Source organism: Trichosurus vulpecula, chromosome 5 (assembly GCF_011100635.1).
Source record: "Trichosurus vulpecula isolate mTriVul1 chromosome 5, mTriVul1.pri, whole genome shotgun sequence".
In the NCBI taxonomy this organism is placed as follows: Eukaryota; Metazoa; Chordata; class Mammalia; order Diprotodontia; family Phalangeridae; genus Trichosurus; species Trichosurus vulpecula.
Genome location: NC_050577.1, coordinates 86,877,955 through 86,898,089, shown reverse-complemented (window position 1 = coordinate 86,898,089; position 20,135 = coordinate 86,877,955). Strand labels below are relative to the sequence as shown.

Sequence of the window (20,135 nt, the reverse complement as noted above, 5' to 3'; positions counted from 1 at the left end):
GGGAACCTGTGGCCTCAAGGCCACATGTGGCCTCTAGGTCCTCAAGTATGGCCCTTGACTGAATCCAAGCTTCACAGATGTGACCTGGAGGCCACAGGTTCCCCGCCCCTGGATTAGTCCTTTGTAAGACTTACAAATAGATTTTAATAATCTTATTAAACTTGCCTTTTGTAAAATAAAATTATCAATAATTACTTTTAAACTAATTAGGGAAAGATTTCTGAAGCCAAGAACAAAAAGACCTAGATCTCACACTTTCAAATTTGACAGAAACTTTTTTTAATGAGAAATATTAAAATCTTTACCCATGGAAGACATTTCCCTTTTACATCCCTTCCCACCTATACTACCACCACTTTCTCCCTCCTCCTCAGCCCATCTTAGCCTTCTTAATCCACAGTGGGTTGAGCAATGAGCCTGGAGTCAAGAAGACATGAATTCAAATTTGACCTCGGATGTTATTTATTAGCTGTGTGACACTGAGCAAGTTATGGGACAAATGTTTGCCTCAGTTTCTTTAACTGTAAAATAGGGATAATAATAAAGCACCTACCTCCCAGGATTATTTTGAGGATCAAATGAGATGATATTTGTAAAGGGCTTAGCACAGTGCCTGGCGCATGGTAAGCACTTCATAAATGCTGGCTGTTATTATCATTATTCTTATTAGCATTCTTATTAGCATTATTATATCTGAAACTTTCAATCGATTACTTCTAAGGATAAATCTTGAAGAAGTTTTTTTGGTAAACAAAATGCAATGGATCAAAAAATTCATTTCTGTAAGAGCTTTTAATAGGACTTATGTTAACTTATAATAGGACCACGAGTCCGTTTATAAATATCCTCTGGAGGTTTTAAAGAAAGGCATTAAAAACATTCTCAGAGGAGTTTAGGTATTGTTCTTTCTTAAGGTAGGAAAACTGATGTATTGACCTTGTAGGTTCCTTGTGCTCCTGTGATTTGATAATAATTGTGAATATTATTTAGTCCCTTTTCCACATGAAGCATGTCTCCTGTTTCCTGTAATTTTCAGTCTCTCAATAGGCATAGAAAAAGAACACAGCTTAAATTGAGTTTACTTACTATAGGATCCTTAAAAGGAAACTACCTAACCATAATGCCTGCAGTGTACCCTGTTGAGAAGTTTTACAACATGCATAGCAAAGTGACCAAGATATCTGATTACTGGCCTCAGTCCAACTGGATTCCACACATGTGGAATGCACCTTGCTGTGAGCCTTGGTATAATTTAGCATCCTCACACCTGATCAATTTCCAGAGTAGGGAAGGTGTTATCTATCTCTACAAGCCCCCAAAATGACTTAATGAGGGTTACAATTCTCAAATTGTTGCTTTGAGTTTGGACCCCAAATGACACACCAAACTGGAATTAACCGGAATTACCCGAAGTATACCACCCATATTGTCCCAGTTTGGGGAAAACACAAATCCAAGAACATTAGCATTGAAAAGGAACCTTAGAGTTCATCTAGGCTCCTAGGACCTGTGGAAATAGAAAGGTCCTTAGAGGTCCTTTGAGGTCAATGATTCTAGTAATCTCATTTTACAATATGAAGACATGAGGTCCAGAAAGACGAAGTATCTCACCAAAAACGACAGAGGGAGTTAAGCGGCAGAGCTAGGAATCCAATGTGGATTTTCTGTCTCCAAGTTCAGCGCTCTGGTCATATACAAGTACTGAGAACTCCCAGCTCCCAACAACATTGAGTCGGAAAACACCCTAAAATCTCCAATGCTGCAAAAGGTCCTAAATAGACCCTGGGAGTTAGGGCTAAAGGAACATCTTAACCTTTCTTGGTGAGGAAAAACAGCAAAACAATTCATACATTACATTACTTATATTGTTATGAATATTAGATAAAAATGAAGATAAGGATTATGGAAAATGTACTCTACTGATACAGACTGAGACTTTTCTGGCCATATTGTTTCGTTTGACTATGCATATTTGTTATAAAGGTTTTGTTTTTCTTTTTGGAAGATGGGAAGGATGAGGTAGAAGAAGAGAAAATAGATTTTTGTTCATTAAAAAAATAAATTAAAATTTTTTTAAGCAAAAAGGAAATTATACTACTGGACAAGAGCCATCCCTGGCTCCTTTGTGGTGAAATTTGGAAAGCACTTATAAGGTCTCTCCCCCCAATCTCTCTCCAACCTATTACTAAAGTCCTGAAATTTTACTTTTAGAGATTCTTCCTGAATCAAGGGATGCCTCTTATAAACCTACCCCTAGACAGAGTTGCACGTTTTAGCCCCTCATCAGGAACTAATGTATTTGGTGTTTTCCAAGGTTTGAGCCTAAGAGCAATTTTGATAGAGAACAGGGCAAGGAGGGAGGATAGTGTCCCTGTCACAGCTCTGGACAGTAAGTCAAATGGTAGTTAGAGGTGTAAAGATTATATAGGTACAAAGGAAAGCAGCCAGGAACCAACATGAAAGTACCGGGTAGCTAGTGAGTTTATTGGAGGGAGAGGATTCCAACACTCAGGAGAAAGAGGAGACAAAAAAAAGTAATGAAAAAGAATTAAACTTTTTTTCTTTCACAATTTTGCCTAGGTCTAAACTTGATGCTAGATATGTTAACTATGGCTAATTATTGCTAAATATTTTTATTTAAAATAATCATTTTCAAGCTAGTTAATAACTGATTTTGTACTGCTTTAGGTTTTGCTAAATGATTAGCAAATCATATTACTCTGTGAAGTAAATGGTATAAATCTTGTCCCCATTTTACAGATGAAAGCCCTTGCATTCAGAGGAAGTGAAATTATTTGCCCAGGATTACCATTAGGACAAAGAGTGTGGAATCAACTACCTGACTGTGCCTGCAATTTCTCCATACCTTGCCTCTTTCATTAGCATAAGGGCCAGTCCACTGGGGGGTGGACAAATAAAATATTTGATCCCAGCCTGCTGAAATTATACTGTGTCTGATGGAGTGCAGAGACTATAATTCTCCTTTTCCTAGGGACACAGGAAGGGCAGGGCAATATAATTTTTACTTTCAAATTGAATCTTACCAGAGATTGCATGCAAAAACAGTTGATTAGATCTTCCTTCCCCCTTGTATCTCCCTGAATCGAGCCCGGCTGCCCTTTCCCCTCTGGTAGCATCCTCCTAGCTCACAGCATAATCCTCAGGATCAGTTGGTGTCTTCCATAGAGCCTGCAGGAGTTGGGACTTTTTATTTCGCAGAGGCAAACTGATTTCAATTCAGTTCAACACATTTGTTGAACTTCTAGTCCCATGCAATAGAAAGGATCTATATGCATGCAGTCCTTGCCTAGAAGAACCTTGCAGTCTAGATCATGTGTGAAGCATTAAGAGCATAGGCAATGTAATGAGAGCCAAAATGTTGTAGCAGAGGCAGCAAAATGCAACTTTGCCTGTGCTAGGGTTGTGGGGAAGGCTTCCTGGAGGAGGTGGGATTCTAGCTGGTTTTAAAAAAGTGAATAGAATCTGGAAAATGAGATATGGTTGGGGAGGAGAGAGATAAAGGAACATTCCAGAGAGGGCAAATAAAAAAGGCCCTGGGCAAATAGGAATGAGTTTGAAAAGTTTGTAAGTTTATGGTGGATTTTGTAGTCGCGCAGTTGTGTTCAAATCCCAGCTCTGCTTCCCACCATCCCAGTGACTGAGCAAATCAGTTACCTCTCCTGGCCTTAGTTTCTTCAATCTGTAGAATAGACTCAGTTACCTTTGAGGTTCTTGCCAACTGTAAATCTCTGATCCTATAAGACCTTGCTGGAACAGTATACATTGCTCTCACCTGGCTTTGGTTTTGTTCTGTTAACAAATTCTCAAGTGGGGCATAGAAAGTCCACTCTAAGTGGTACTCAGTTCAGTTGAGTTCGGTTATTTTTCCAGTCATATCTGACTCTTTGTGACCCCATTTGGGGTTTTCCTTAGCAAAGATACTGGAGTGGTTTGCTATTTCCTTCTCTGCCTCATTTTACAGATGAGAAAACTGAGGCTTGTAGGGCTACAGTACTGGGCCTGGAGTCAGGAAGAACTGAGTTCAAATCCAGCTTCAGACACTTACTAGCTGTGTGACTCTGGGCAAGTCACTTAATCCTGCCTCAGTTTCCTCATCTGTAAAATGAGCTGGAGAAGGAAATGACAAACCATTCCAGTATCTTTTTGAGAAAACCCCATTTACAGTATGGTCCACAGAATCACTAAGAGTCAGACACAACTGAACAATAACAAAAAGCAAAGCTATCAAACACCATTTCTATAATTCTGCAAAATTCCTACCAAAGTGACTTATACGATTTGAAATGGGGAGGGCCTTAGAGAGTCAACTCTTTTATCTTTCAGACAAGGAAACTGAGGACCAGAAAGCAGAAGTGATTTGTCTCTCTTCACATCAGTAGCAAGTAACAGAGCAGTATTTGGACCAAACCTTCTGACTCCAAGTGGATTTTTGTCTATCTTTTGTTTTTACATCACCTTCCTTTCCATATAATATGTATCACCTCCATCCATGTCTTTGTAACAAAGAATAGAAAAGAGATTTTTTAGTAATTCAGCAAAAGCAAGCAATGAATCAACTGAATCTGACAGCACATGTAGTGTTACATACCCACAAGTCCTCTACCTCTGTGAAAAAAGGTGAAAGGTCTAGTGCTCTTTCTAAACAGTTAATTTTAGCTGGTTTTCTTTACAGAGAAATTTAATAGCATACTGAATGTGTAGTATTTATGAAACTTTCTTAAGTCATGCATAAAATCTGTATCTAGTGGAGGAAAGCATATGGCTCCCCTATCCTGGAAAGTAGCTCCACCCAAAGGGATGAGGTCATTTAAGAATGTTTTTAATTGAATATCAGAATGTTTGGAATAAATCTTTAAACGTGCCTCAAAGACCACCCCCACTCAGCTCCTTAGTATGACCTTGGTGTGTTCCTCCAAGCATTCTTTTCACTACTACAACCTAGTATTAACTGTCCTTAGCCAATCCAGTAGAGAGTGTGATTACAATAAGATCATTTATGTTGGGGGGGGGAATATAATCTGCCCTTGGTTTATAATAAATTTGCAAGTGTATCTATAAAAATGTAAATCACCAGAAATAATCAATGGCCTTTTTAGTTAGAAATACTAGAGCCACAAGAATTTCATGATTTGTGCCCTACACTTGGAGGACTTTTAGGAGGTTTAAGGTATAAAATAACAAAAACCCAGAAAGGCAGTTTTGCACATTTTCCAGGGCAGCTAATCCTCAAAAAGATTCAGGGACAGTCCACACTTTCACACAGAGCAGGTTTTTGGACTGAATTCCCACAGATTGTGGAGGAGCAAATGAAGAAAGAAGAAATTACTGCTCAAATATAGAGTTATAGTAGATGCCCTATCTGGGAAAAAGATAAATACACTTGTTCTAGGGGAAATGTTTTATACCTCTAGTCAAATTCTTCAATCACGAAGCACAAAATCCATATCTGACTCTTCCTCTTCATTTGCAGTTTATTATTGTCCTTCTATTGAAGTTTCAGAGAAGCTGTCCACCTGCACCTAGGGGAGTCTCCTCCTGCAATTCCCTGGAGTAATGAAACCAGAGTTCAGTTCCCATTCCCCCCTGCCCCATCCCATAGTCCTTTTCCTTCCTACCAAGTCTCCAATATCTGTCTTCCTCTTCAAGTTGGTTCATTGCCATATTTTGATGTCTTTTCTAATGGGAGAAAGGCAGATCTACTAGAGGCTTCCCCACTGGGATCACCTTCTATTCTACTCATGTTTGGAATGTGCCCAGATGTTTTCATGTTGTCTTCATCATTTGATTGCAAGCTCCTTTAGGGTGGGAACTGCTTCTGCTTTTCTGTGTATCCCTGGTACCCTAATACAGTATATGCCACGTAGTAAGCATTTAACAAATGTTTGATGACTTAGGGAAACCTAATTGGGCATGAGCTAATAATGATAATAGCTAGTGGGTGTGTGTCTGCATGTCTATACACACACACACACACACACACCACACACCACACATTTAGCCAAATTACAAATACTCTCTCATTTGAGCCTCACAACCAACCTGGGAAGTAGTTGCTATTGATATCTTCATTTATAAATGAGGAAACTGAGGCAAACAAAAGTTAAGCAGCTTGTTCAATGTCACACAACTAATAAGTGTCTGATGTCAGATTTGAAGTCGAGTCTACCAGACTCCAGGCCTAGCTGCCTCCAAGTGTCCTCTGAAAGTAAGCCTACCTCTAGATCCTGAGCCTCAACAATTTGGGCTGCTGAGAAAAACCGCTGTGCCCTCCCAGGCCAAGGAAAAAAAGAGCATCTCTAGCTGGAAACACATTGGATTTTGAGGAGCTCAGGAGATGGGGAGAGGGAGAAAATGAGGATCTGAAATTTATAAATTTAATTAAATTGAAATTTAAAAATCATTCAAGGAAAGTGGGAGGGCAGGAGAGGTGCAAAAGCAAACATCTTCCCACCCATTTTCAACTAACTCATCAGAAACCTTATTAAGGGCCTACCATGAACAAATGTTGTGCTGTGGTTCTCAAACATTTGGGACTCAGGACCCACTTTGTCCTCTTAAGAATTATTCAGAACCTCCCCTCCCCAAGAACTTTGTTTATGTGGTTATCTCTATCTATATTTACCTGTTACAAATTGGAATATCTTTTATCATTATGAACATTTATCTCACAGACCCCTTGGAAGTGTCTGTGGACACCCCAGGGATCCGTGGACCACCTTTTGGGAATCAGACAGCCCCTCTTATAGTAAGAAAGCCTTCAGCATCCTTTTGATTTACTCTAGTTGAGTTACTGTCAACAAGTCGTTTAACCACTCAGTGGCCTAGGGGATTCTCTAAGATTATGAATTGCTGAAGTCTGAAGATTTCCACCGGTGAAGAGACTTTCTACACTTATGAAATCACAAATCTGGACAAAACAAAACAAAAGCAAATACACACACACACACACACACACATCCAACACATCAGGGTGCTAGAGCCTGGGCAAAATCGAAAGTTAAGATATTCAAGGGCTCTGCCTTCTTGGAGTTTATGGTCTAGTAGGGAGGGTGTGTTGCATACAGTAACACTGAATAGTACATAATTATGTACTCCACTATTTAACTTTTTCAGACGCAAGGGTAATTGTGACCTGTTCTCCCAGACTATCTATCCCTCATTCTTCACCTCACTTCACTTCTCTAGAAAAAGAACCAGCTGACCGTCCCATCTCTCAAGCAGTGGCTGCAGCATCTTTCTTTCCTGCAACCTGCTCCCCATCCACCGTCCTAAAGGGAATGACCTCTGGGTCCCTGCGGTGCTCCGGGCGCGCCCTCCGTCTGACCCCGGCAGCCCAGGTGGATCGCCCCCATTGACATAGATTCGTTCCAGGGGCCCGGAGTTTGGCCACCCCTCCTCTGTTCCGGGCCGGCTTGGGAAGAGATAAGCCACCTAGAAGCCTTTGTTCCAGCTCCCAGCTGGGTAAACCGGCAGCGGCCTCAGTTATTGCCACCTTTGCCGCCCTCCCCTCCCCCCCCCCGCAACATACACATACACTCTGTCCCCCGGTTCCCAGCGCCCCCTCCGCCCCCTCCCACGCTCTCCAGTTACCCCTTTCCTCGTCCTTTCCTCCACCTCCCAGCTGAGGCGACCTAGGAGAGGGCACCCTTTGTCCTCCCCCGGCCTCAGGACGGGACATTTGCTCAGAAAGACAGAGGCATTGTCTCGCACCTTGTATACATTTTAGTCGAGGGAAAGAGGGGAGTAACCAGGTGCTGAGGGCTGCGGAATGAGGGATCGGGCTAAGGTCGGGATGGGGATGGGTATGTGGTTGGGGATGGGGGTGGGGGTGCGTAGAGAGCTGAGGCGTGAGGCCAAAGGGGTAAGAGTGCAAGTTGGAGCTGGGCAGATACCTGCCACGGAACCGGAGAAGAGAGGACACCCCCATCCTCAGTCTCCCCAAGGTCCCTTTCTCTCCCCAGCAAGCCGCCGTTCCTTCTCTTGGAGATCCAGCTGTAGACCAGTCCCAACCCCGGGGCCTTCTGACCATGTGGACTTGCCCCTCTCCAGTTCCGCCTTCTCGCCCCAGGAGAGATAAAGAGGAGAGATCTGGGCTAGTTTTCCGGCCACCTTTCACCCTCCCCCATCCCTCTTTCCTCTCACAGGGAGGGACCTGACTGGCTTTTTAGGCCAGGGGAACCGATTACTTCTCCTTTCGGTAATGGATTCCTCACTAATCGCCTCAAAGCCTTTTATTACACAGCCGCCAGGAGGGAGGATTGGACTCTGAGAGTAGTTATCGCGCCTAGCAAGGTGTCGTTCCCAGTGTCACCCCCACATTAGGGCTCCACCCTTCTTTCACGACACCCAAGCCCAGAGGGGGTAGAAGGACACCGGAGGTTTGTCTCTTGTTAGTTTTGAGGAGCTATAGACAGATTTTCAATAGGTTTAAGGTCTTGTGGGGGTGGGTTTTTTGATGGCTTTTTTTTTTGGTTGCTTCCAGTTTTGGAAACACCTGGCAAGTTGTAAAATGATTTATGAAGTGAAAGTGTTAAATGAGGCCACCAGCTGGAGGACTGACAGAGCTTTATGAGTTTTATTAGGTGCCCTATTATGGAAAATAAACTTTAATCCGACCATAAAAACGGAATCTGAAAAACATATTTGCCCTTGTAGTCTGGAACACTGCAGCATTCTTGTTAGAGGTTACACCTTTAAAGGGATTAGTTTTATTGAGGGAGACACAATACACCAGTAGGACTTTGATACAGAGCCCAGGAGTAGAGAGCCTATGTCTTGCTAGGTGATTTCCCCCTGTTCGTTGATAGAACACACACACACACACACACACACACACACACACACACACACACACACACTCGCACGCGCGCGCGCGCATGTTCTTTTCCCTCTACAAATGAGTATCATAATCCCGAAATTACTGATCTTCAATTCTAGGGAGCTGTCCGCTTGGAAGAACTTAGAGCAATAAATTCTCTGCTGGGAACGTTATTTCCTTTCCTGTAGCAGGGTCCTCAACCTTACTGGGGGTCTTTATTTCTTCCCCCCCTAATGATCCCAGTCTCCGACGAGGATTCGAACCCCCGGATTTTGTTCGCCAATCCGGCCCTATCCCGGCAGATGTTTTCTAGGCACCTCGGAAAAGGAGGAAGCGACCAGGATCCCTCTAGTGGAATCCAAAGTCTCCCTTCCTTGAAGTCGAGATAGAGCTCTGTCACGTGCGAAACGCGATTTATTTGGCTTTTCCCTCACCCTTCTTCACTTCCCCACCATCCAAAAGGTTGAGTACTGACCCAATCTTCTCATTCTTATCAGAATCTTGCTTGTCTTCAAATAAGAAATATAAGCCGTTGGCTTTACTTTGGGATAGTCCCTCGTTGAGGGTGCAGGGAAGGGCCAAGACTGAACTAATAGGTAAGTTCTCTCCTTGTAAACATTTTTAAACTTCACAGTTTACATTTTGGATTAGCTACACCTGAAGCAACCAGAGGGGCTGTGTGTGTTTTCTCTATTATAAGCAATGACTCCCCTTTTTCCCGACCTGGGACAAGGTTCCACATGCCACGAATATCTAAGTATTTGGTTAAAAAAAAAGTTATTGTTTTCATTTTGAAGGAGAGCACAAGTTGGTCTCTACTTGACATTAAAGGCTTTGTTTTCAGGGCATACATATAGACACGGAAGCTGCACAATGCGGGGGGTGGAGAGAGAGAGGGAGAAAGAGAGACAGAGACAGAGACAGACAGAGATGGGAGGCCAGCTTTCCAAGAAGGGCAGTAGAGAAATGTTCATTCCTGAAAAGAACAGATAGACAACACCAAAGATCTCAGTTCTTAGAAACGTCCGAGAGAACCGGGGTAGGCGGGGATTGTCTATTGGATTTGATCTGATTCCAGGCTACCAGTGACAGCCTTGGGAAGTCGCCTTTTTGGCAAGGGAATGACAAATAGAGCTCCATTTCCCTTCCCCATACAGAAACTAATGGAGCTTTTTTTTTTTTTTTTTTTTAAGACGGGGAACAATTCGACTCGGGTCCCGTGGATTGCCAGACTTCAAGAAAACTTGCAGAATTAAGGTCTCCCTTTCCTTAGAGACTAAGGTCTAAGGTTTAGACCAGGTCAACAACTTCTTAATTATTGCGATGGGAGAAAGGGGGCGGCTTACTTGAGCTTTATAGTATCTGTCTTTGGGGGAGGAAGATGGAAACTCAATTATCCTAATGCATTAATGGGGAGGGGAGTCGGGGCTTTGCTTGGGTTGCATAGACTCAGCCTATGGTGCATTGGGAATCAGGCCCTTCTGTAGGAAAAAAGAACAGTTGTTCCCCATGGGATCGTTGGGGGCCACCCTGTTTTTTTCTGTTCCGACATCCTGGCCTTGCTCAGCTCGGTTCCATCCTCCCGGGAGCTGCAGCCGAGCCAGCCCCCACTGGGCACGAAGCCGGGGAGGGCGGCGGGGGAGGCAGAGGAGAGCAGGGACACGCAGTCATTCATTAGCGGGAATGAATTGTTCGTCGTGGCCCCGAGTGGGTGAGGATGAGCCAGTGATTATATTTAAATTTGCTATAATTGATTTGGGGAAGAGCTGCAGTGACAAGAACGAATTGATCATTAAATTTATTAGCGAGATAAATTCCACTGCGATTAAGCAGCTGGCTGGAGACACTGGAGCTTCCCGGCCTAGCCCCAAGCCTTTCCTAAGACAGCCCAAACCCGAGAACTCCCAGCCCCAGTGCTCGTCCCTAATCACTAGTTTGGGCGTTCGGTTTGGGGTTTGCAGTCTGAGGATCGGATCTGGAACCCGGGTCTAGGGGTGACTCGCTTGAAAAAGAAATGTCCGTTTGTCACCTTTAACCTCAAGAGAAATTGCTAACACTAAGGGCCGCTAGAAAATTCCTAAAGATATCGCAATATGTCCCTAGGGTCGTGTTTGCCGAGGGGTTTGGGGTGCAAGGGGAACAGCAAATGGGACAGGGGGGTAGTGGCTTCAGCGAAGGAGTTGATCTCAAAGAAGACCAGAACTCAAAGGTCGTCCAGGCCCCAGGTGGGATATAATTAATAGTTTCTTTTCCTAATCCTGACCTCTCGCCCCACCCTATTGCTCTTCTCTTGAGGCCTGGCCACTTGCAACGTGGCCACTTCCACAGAAGGAGAAGCTCTGACGCGATAGGCCTGGGTGAGAAATAGCCAGGCTCCAGAAGTGATTTTGCTTCAAGCTCATCTTCATCCAGCGTTAGAAAAATTAAAATTATATGTGGCTTTGCGTGCACACACGAACAGTACATCGTTGAGTTGTGGTTGGGTTTTTTGGTTGTTTTTGTTTTTCGTGGAGTGAGTGGAGGGGTCTGGGGAACTCTGGCTAAAGTCTTAGGCAGTCCTCTGCTCATTTGTTTCGGCACTACTCTCTCTCCTAGGAATTGCTGTTTTGAGTCAGTCCTCCAGCAGCCGAGTAACTAGCTGCCAGTTTGAGATCAGTGCAACTGCTGGAGGCCATATTACCTCAAAGCACCTTTGGACCCTGGGGCCAGTGTAATAGTGCTTTCTTCCTCCACCCTTTCTCTCATCTCTCTCCTCAAACCCCTCCCCTCCTCGATCCTCCCTAGCTTTGCCTGCGATTGGTTTTCTGGAAGGAGCTCGGGGTGATAATGAGCTGCCACAGAGGATATTAATCTCGCCCAGCCCTATAGGTAGATGAGCCGTTGGGCTGGCCTGGGCTGTAATCACCCAAATGAAATATCAGACCCTTCTGAACTCATTTATCAACTGGGAGGAGGCAGGGCGGTGGCAGCTGGTGGACACTCAAGTGCTTATAAAGAGAAGAGAAGAAAAGCCACCTGTATTTTCTCCTCCCCTTCCCCTAGAGATTGTTGAAGAGGCCGACATTTTCATACTGCCAAGGAAAGGAGCAGAACCACGGAATGTTACAGCTGGAAAGAACTCAAAAATCACCTAAGGTCCAAGCCATTTTTTTGAACAGGTGAAACAGAGTCCCAGATTAGGGCAGAGACTTGTCCAGGGTTCCAGAGCTAGTAAACAGCAGATCTGACTCAGAGTTCTGGGCTCTTTCCTTTAGGCCTCTTTCTCCCAAATAGAGTGGAGAAAGCTGTCTGACTCCTTTCATACTTCTCAGCTTATGCCCTGGTCCGGCTCCCAGCGCTACTTGGGGATCCCAGTATGGCACTAGTTTGTGGCAGTAGGTTGGCGGGGGAACCGCTGCAGCAGCAGCCACAGGCTTTTTGATCCAGGGTTTCTGTCCTCCATGTGCATAGCACATGGCCAGTCGCCCTTCTGCAGCCTCTGTGTGATTGATGAGACACATTGCAGAGGTTTATTAATCCAAAGCCATTGCAGCTCCAGTGTGAAATGTTTCTGCAGTTTGACTGGCTCTCCTCACGTTTGTTCGCCTGCAAATTTGCACAGATCTGAGAGTGAGCTCTTACCAGCTAGGGAAAGGGAAGAGAAGAAAAGGTGCAAAGGGGTGGGAAGAATCTATTAAACATTAAAAACTTAATAGAGGACAATTAACTTCAAAAAAGCAGGAAAGGAGCAAAAATTCCACCCAAAAATAACATCAATGCTATTTTGTGACTTTAAAATAATTATGAAAAACTCAGAGTTCTAGAGAAACACTCAGATAAAAATAATTAAAAAAATAAAGATTACAAAAGGGTGAGGAGATGGTCATTCTGGGTCCATGCTTAGCCTGCTTTGACTTCTCCAGGTCAATTAATATAACTGCCCGGCACTAAATTGCTCACTTCCCTTTAAGAAAGGTAGTCCAGGTAGGTGGGTATCTAAGCCAGCGCCTAAGGATCTCCTTTGATGAATAGTTTAGCTCTGGGATGTATCTCTAAGCTCTCATCTTACTTTGCAATTCTGATTTCAGCCACCCTTTTCTCACCCTCACCCACCAGTTCAATACACAAAAGAACTTTACACAATAGAGGCCACAGTTGTGACCCTTCATATGTTCATTTCAAGCCCTGATAAATGGCAAAACTTCTGTTGTGGTTTGTTTTTTTTTTTGTTTTGTTGTTTTTATCTTTGTTTCACTAGTGAGGGGTTTGTAACTTGGAGCCAGAATTTTTAAAAAAATATTTTGATAACTTCTTAAATATTTTTGTAAAATTCAAATTGCATTTATTAAACTATTGATTCATTAAAATTTATTATTTTATTTAAAATACTATTCTGGCCAGAGGGATCCATGACACAAAAAAGTTGAGCCCCCTGATCTAGTTAGTCTGACACTGGGCTGGAAAAATGAGAAGCTCTTAATAAGTGTTTGTTGAGCTGAATTAGATCACATTCTTTTAAAAAAAAATCCAGATTTACACTCAAATCTAGTATAAAACCAATTTATTTTACATTCCATCATGGACGATGGGGAGAAGCTAAATAATAATTTAGCATGCATAAGTAGAGGTATCTTTTTTAAATACAATATACAAAATAAAGACAATACAGTCTTGAGATTTCCAGCAGTTTGAACGTTCATGACATAAAGTTTTTTTTCCATGACACATAATAAGCACAAAACATTTTTCCAATACTCAGCAAAAGAACAGCGGTTCCACGGTTCAAGTTTTAAATGTCATTTAACACTGTGTGGTAAGTTTTCTCTACTTGGTGGGGAGATGGGAGGGTCTCGAATGTATTATTCGACCCCTTACAACATCTCACTTCCACCCTCCACTTACTCAACCACCACAACAAAATTAAATAAAAACCAAAGGAAAAAAGAGATTCAAGTTTGAGCATTCCCCTGGGTTTCCTTCTTTCGTTCAGCAGCAGCCGAAGCTCTGTAGCCAAAAAAACGACCAAAATTGCCAGGATTTTCAGGTGGGGGGGGTGTGGCGTAATGGGAGAATAGTCCCCAGATCTTCATCCATTTGTCAGTGGCAGCAGCTGGATTTACCAATCCCCCTGAAAGCCAACTCGGGGCTGGAAACCCCCAGGAAACCTCAGGGAGGCAAGGAGATAAAAGTGGAGATGAGAACTGGGGAGAAGGGATGAGGCAGTCAAGGAAAAAATGATCCTTCCTTCCCCCCCAACCTCTCCACTCCCCTGTCCTCTCCTGGTCAGAGAAATCGGAGTTGCAGGTTGCTGAATGCAGCTTCCCAAGTCTTGGATGGACGTGGAGGATGCTCTGTTGGATACGGGAGTTGGTTAGGGTGAGGTCACACCCCCCTTCCTCCTTCTCCACCCCAGCAGGCTTCACGGGCTCTTCATTGGGGCAGGGGCTGATGCCCCGGTCCCGCGGGTCTTGTGTGCGGAGAGTCGTCCTCAGAGGTGCAATCTGAGGAGTGGGCCGTGTTATTGTTCTTGTAGGAGAAATGCCCTTCCTCCTCCTCCTCGTCCTCGTCCTCCTCCTCCTCTGGGTCACTGTCCCTCAAGTCCCGAAGGCGGCGGCTGCTGCTCTTGTCTGAGGGAAGCAGCAGGTCCTCCTCTCCCTTTTCCTCCCCTCCTCCACCTTTCCCCGCCCCTCCCTTCTGCTTCTCGGCCTCCTGCGCCGCCTGTTCCTTGGCTTTTTTGCTCCGTTTCCATTTCATCCTCCGGTTCTGGAACCAGATTTTCACCTGAAGTACAGAAACAGAAGGTCCCGGGGTTAGCAGGACAGCTTTTGGCTCTTCCTACCCTTTCCTTTCTTGGAAAGCTTCTTCAGGCAATTTAGGATTTGCGACTGTGGCCTTAACTTTCTTGCAAATCTTTCCTAAGGGCTCCGTTGCTAATAGCTAGAACCACATTCGGGTCACTCTTTCCTTCATCTCCCCCATTTCACTGAAAACTTAACCCTGGACAAACTAACTACCTTCCTTCCATCTACACCTGCCTTGTGGCCACTTTGGCCCTCAACCTTTCTCTTTCCCTTCATTACCCCTCCCCCTCTCAACCATTAGCCATTTTGTTAGAACATCTCTCAAGTCTTGAAGTTTCCTCCTTTTCCCCACTCCCACCTGTCTCCAGAGGAGAAAGCAAATTCCAGAGCAGTACTATTAGAGAGAGGCCAGATGACTAAGTAGTTTAGGAGGAAGGAACTTCTAAACTCCCCTGTCTTCACTCAAGGGAGTGGAAAAGGAACAGAGCCAGATGTGCTGGGATGAGTGTACCTGTATTCAGGGTGACAGCCTGAAAGGAACCACCTTCTCTCTAAACCTAGGTATTTCCTGGTAAAAGCAAGGGCTTTTCAGCATGCTAGTGATAGCTGCAATGGGGGGGGGGGGGGGCCTGCAGTGGAATGTGAGAGGGGAGGGCACCAGCGGACCTCTGAGGCAAGGTAGAATGAGGGTCAACAAAACGAGAAAATCCAAAAAGGGCTACCTGGGTCTCGGTGAGCATCAGCGACGTGGCCACCTCGAAGCGCTTGGGACGGGAGAGGTATTTGTTGAGCTTGAATTGGTGTTCCAGTTCCAGAAGCTGCTGGCTGGTAAAGGCAGTGCGAGGCCGCCGGCATTTCCCCAGAAGGTTGGACTGTGCCTGGGCTATAAAGAACAAGGTAGGGAGGGGAAGGGGAATCAATAGAAGAAGGAAGTGATAAGGAGTCTCTGAGGAGCTAGATTCCTTCCTTTCCCCAAACCAACAAAGCTCGAAGCAATAAATTCAGTTAAGTCCACTGGCTTCCAATGGAGGCTTCAAGCTCAGACCACAAGGCTGCCTAGCTCCTCTTCTCTGTTTCCACTCCTCGCTCTTACTCTTTACCAATCCTCCAAGGACCTGAAGCTTTTCCTGCTAGCAGCTCACAGCCATCGGGATTCAAGGCTGAGACTTAAAAAAAAAAAATGAAACCAGGGTTGTTGTTTTTTAAATTGTGCCAAATCTTTAGTCATATTTCTCTGTGCCTGCGAGTTCTGACATCTCGCAGGTGGCTTCCAGAGAAGGATACTCTGAGAAGCCAGAAGGGAGATACAGAACAAGTCGCTCCCCGATTCTCCGTCCACTCTACTCATGAACACACACATATAGATGCTTTCTCATCCCATCGGGTAAAAACCCAGAAGGTGGAAAACTCAGCCAGTTGCGGGACACAACTCTGCCTCCTTCCCAAATTTAGCCCAGGTATCTACTACCAAGTTACATTCACTGTCTTTTCCCCATCGAAAATAAAATCCACTTTCCTCTCTTTGAGTATTAAAGGGATGCATGGGCGGGAAGGGGAGGAGGCGAAAAGAAAGACCTTTTCTGTTGAACTCTCATTACGCAAATTAAAGACCCACCTGTCTGTGGTGACAGGGCTTAACTGGCTATTTGAAACAGTGGTTTTATTTACATTATTTCGCACGGTTACATCACAGGGAATTTTATGACCTCAAAATGAGTCTCCCCTTGATTTCCCAGGAGCCCGACAAGTGGTAGACAATAAAAGAAAGGAGGAAAAAGAAAGGAGAGAAAAGAAAAAGGACTGGGGCGGGGTGGGATGCTCAGTCTCCCTTGGGAGTGACAATTTGCTTTATTTAAAAAGGTCCACGCCCCCCGCTTAGTTACACAAGGCTCCGAATTCCCAACTTGACAATACATTAGAACTTTAATTAAATGGAGGCTCCGAGGGGACCACTTGAGAAATTGCAATGGAGTGGGGATGAGAAAAGCTACTTAGGGTAAGCGAAACAAGTTTCCAACAACCAAAGAGGAGGTGTCTCCTGGAATCAGTTCCAACCCCTTCATAGTTTTCGTGATTGTATTTGAACTGTGTTTTCTGACCATTAAATGGGAGGGCGCCTTTGTTTTTAAATTTAATTAGATCATTAGGAATCAAGGATGGGGGTACAGGAGGGGAAGGATGTTGGAGAATCCATTCTGGAAAGAAAAACTTCCAGACAGGTTTGAGGGAGATACTCCTACCCTAACCAATTGGGGGAGAAACTACCTGGTTTTACGTCTTATATAGATATTAAGGAAGATTCCAGAGCTTCTTCAGGGTCGAAAGTTTCTGACCTTAGTGGTTCTGTAAGAAAGATATCAATCCTCACCACGACCACCATCACCCCAACCACAATGATTAAGTATCTCCAATGTCGGAAAACGCAGGTATAAATGGGAAACGTATGAAAGGGAAAGGGCTGCATGATGGGTTGTTTGTTTTTTTTTTTAATGGCATATGAAGAAAAAAGGTGTTGGGCCAGGAATTTGGACTAACTCAAAGATATCTGAAGGTTGCTGCCCCGCAACATAACTGACTGCTCTCTTCCATTTCTTGGAGTTCACTGTCTCTTCTTTTGCTTTTGGAAACAAAAAACAGCCGCCGCCACCTCAAAAGAATAAAAATCTTCGGATTATGCAGGAAAAAGTGGTAGGAGAGAGAAAGCGGTTTTATTACCTCATTTGGAGCTAACCTGTTAAAAGGGCCAAGGGGAAAAGGGACTAGTGTCCGGTGAACAAATAGTAACCCAGTTGGGATTTTCTCACTGTCCTGTGATTTCTTTTCCCCAGTCTCCATTATCACTACCCTTCTCAGTTCAGTTACAATCAAGCTTCCCTGAAAAGGAGGCAGAATTCTGGCACGTTTTTCTTTTCTAGTTTTTTTTTTTTCTTCTCCTCAGGTCATCTTCCTAGTCTAAACAAACTCACACAGACGAAAACAATGGGTCCTTTTTGTTTAGGCGTACGGCCACGGGAAAAAAAAATAAATACGTATACACCTTCCTATCCTTCTGGCAGGGGGCTAAGTAAACCTACACCCTAATGGATTGAAGGCTTTGCCATCTCCACCAGAAAACTAGCATCTGAGCTAGGATTTGCAGGGTGATTTAAAAATCTATCCAACCTAGTTCCTCGGCCTAGAAGGGGCAAATACCGGCGCCTGGCGGCCCGAGGTTCGAGCAGCTTGGAGTCTCGGACTGGGACCTTCACCAATTGCCCAAGTCTCTCAGTCTCTAACTCTGGTCAGTTCGATCAGACCCTGGGGTTCTCACTCGCAGCTGGTATAACCTGCTCAGATTGTTTTCCTATCGGATCTCAGTAAGGCAGGGAAAGTACTGTCTCCAATCGAGAAATTATTTCCGGCCCAGTCAGAGAAAAGTAACTCTCCCCTTCAACCATCTCCCTCCCCTCCAAAACACCTAAGAAATAGACGGGCATCTTCAGAATTAGTTCAAAGCTACAAGTCTCTGCAGTACTAGGAAACGTGTGGGCCCTGTTGATTCTTCACGGCCTGAGATCCCATCATTGAGGGGCTTCCTCCATAAAAGCCTGCATGCACTATAGGGGCCCACTTTCCCAAGGAAACATTCTTATTAATGGATACCAGTCCACACAGCCGGGTGTAATTCTTAACGTATTTCGTGTTGCTACCCAACTCCTCATAGTTAATCATTACAGACTTGAGGCTCACCTCCTTTTCTCACTTTTCACGAAAAAAAAACCAACCAACAACAAGAAAAAGGACTACTGGGTTGCCATTTTTAATAATTTGGTTTTGAACGCTCGCTGAGTGTCTAGAACCTGGGTACTAATTATCATAGGCCCTACGAATCCCAGATTCTTTCGTTTTCTGTCTCTCTGGAATCGCGAAAAGAAGAGGAAACAGGAAATACTCCCAGGGTCAAACCTCAATTTCTCCCCTCACCCCCAAGCTCTGGTTTTTCTTTCCCACCTGCTTCCCCATCTCTAGTCCTCCCCCTCCCTACCCGGCCTGCGCCATTGTCCCGTTCGCTCTCGGATACTCACAGTTAAAATCGGGCATTTTGGGCAAGATCATGCCCGCGGTGGACGCCCTGAGCCACTGGTCGAGCTGGAAGGTGCCAGCGCTGAGTTTGATGGGGTCTGCGGGGTGGGTGGGGTGGGCCCCTTGCACCTGGGAGTAGGAGTAAGACAGAGCCGGGTGCTGGCCGGCTAGCGCCGCCGCGGAGTAGCTGTACATGGGATGACCGTAGAGAGCCGCTTGGGTGGGGATCCCCGCTCCACCCTGCGCTGGGTGCAACCCTAGGGCCATCCCTCCGGCTGCGGCCGCTGCTGCGGCTGCAGCGGCCGCACCAGGGTGGTGGTGGTGATGGCCAGCGGCGCCGCTGCCGCTGCTCAGGAAACCTGGCTTGGGCACCAGCCCGCAGTGGGCTGCGAGGATCCGAGGCGGGGACGGGCTCTCCGTCCTCAGCAGTCCGAGCCGCCAGTGTGGTGCTCCGAGGAAGGGGGACTGCAGCTGCTGCTGCTACTGCTGCCGCTCCGCTGCTGCTTCCCCCGCTGCTGCTGCTGTTGCCAGATGTGGCTGCCGAGGCGGAAAGAGACGTGACCAGAGCTAGCGGAGAAGTCTGTGCCGAGGCAGCTTTCGGGGGGTCGACTGCTAGAAGAGCATCGATCCGGAAATTTTTGGATTTTTCCATCAGTTCTTTTTGGATATGTATTTTTTTCAATCTTTCGAATCGTTGGGGGTTTTTTGTTTTGTTTTGCCTTTTTTTTTTTTAAGTGGTGGTGGCGGCGCCTGGATAGCCTTATTCTTAGGGTGATGGTGAAAAATCTCCCGATTTTTCTAATAAGAAAAACTATTGGAAAATCAGACCCGAGTGACCATCGTCTAGGACACCCCTCCCTCCCTCCCACCCCAGAACACCGCACGCCCAGACACACAACTCGCACAGCCCCTGAGGACACAAATTCTTCTGCACCTGGTCGGTCCGAGAGAGCCAAGAGTCTTTTCGCTCAACCCCCTCAAGTAACCACCGCAAAATGTCGCTCCCGCGATAGTAAGAACCCAGGCTCCCAACTCTTCCCACTTGTAGGCTCAGCTCGGTCGCTCATTGGCAGCCCAGGAAGAGACGAAACCCTTGGGGGTGGTGGTGCTGTAGTCCGGCCCCCGGGATTGGCCAGGCAGAACACCTGTCAATGTCTCTGGTGGCCGGGTCCCACCCTCCTCCCCTCCTCCCTCTCCTCTGCCCTTTCCTCCGACTCACTCTCCGCCCCACCCCCCGGCCAGGTTAAAGGGAAAGACTCTCTCTGCTCCGTCCTAAGAGATTTCCTTCATCGAATGCTAGGAAGGGGATAGGGGAGAGAGTTAATAAGATAGAAAGAAAAGAAAATGAGCAGAAAAGCCTCCGAATGCAGCCAACTGGTTTCCACTCTGGCCTTTACGGTGAGAAGGTTTTAGAGGTGGCGGTTGTGCATGGTTGGACTCCGTTCACAGATCTG

At 45.4% G+C, this 20,135-nt stretch overlaps 1 protein-coding gene across 1 annotated transcript; it reads right to left on the bottom strand.

Annotated features, from left to right (window-relative positions):
- Nucleotides 1–14,248: 14,248 nt before the first annotated feature.
- Nucleotides 14,249–19,333, bottom strand: MNX1 (motor neuron and pancreas homeobox 1). Its single transcript, XM_036762159.1, is given in 5 exon segments — nucleotides 14,249–14,599; nucleotides 15,342–15,502; nucleotides 18,684–19,109; nucleotides 19,112–19,175; nucleotides 19,178–19,333. Coding segments are annotated over 5 exon segments (1,158 nt in total).
- Nucleotides 19,334–20,135: the final 802 nt, after the last annotated feature.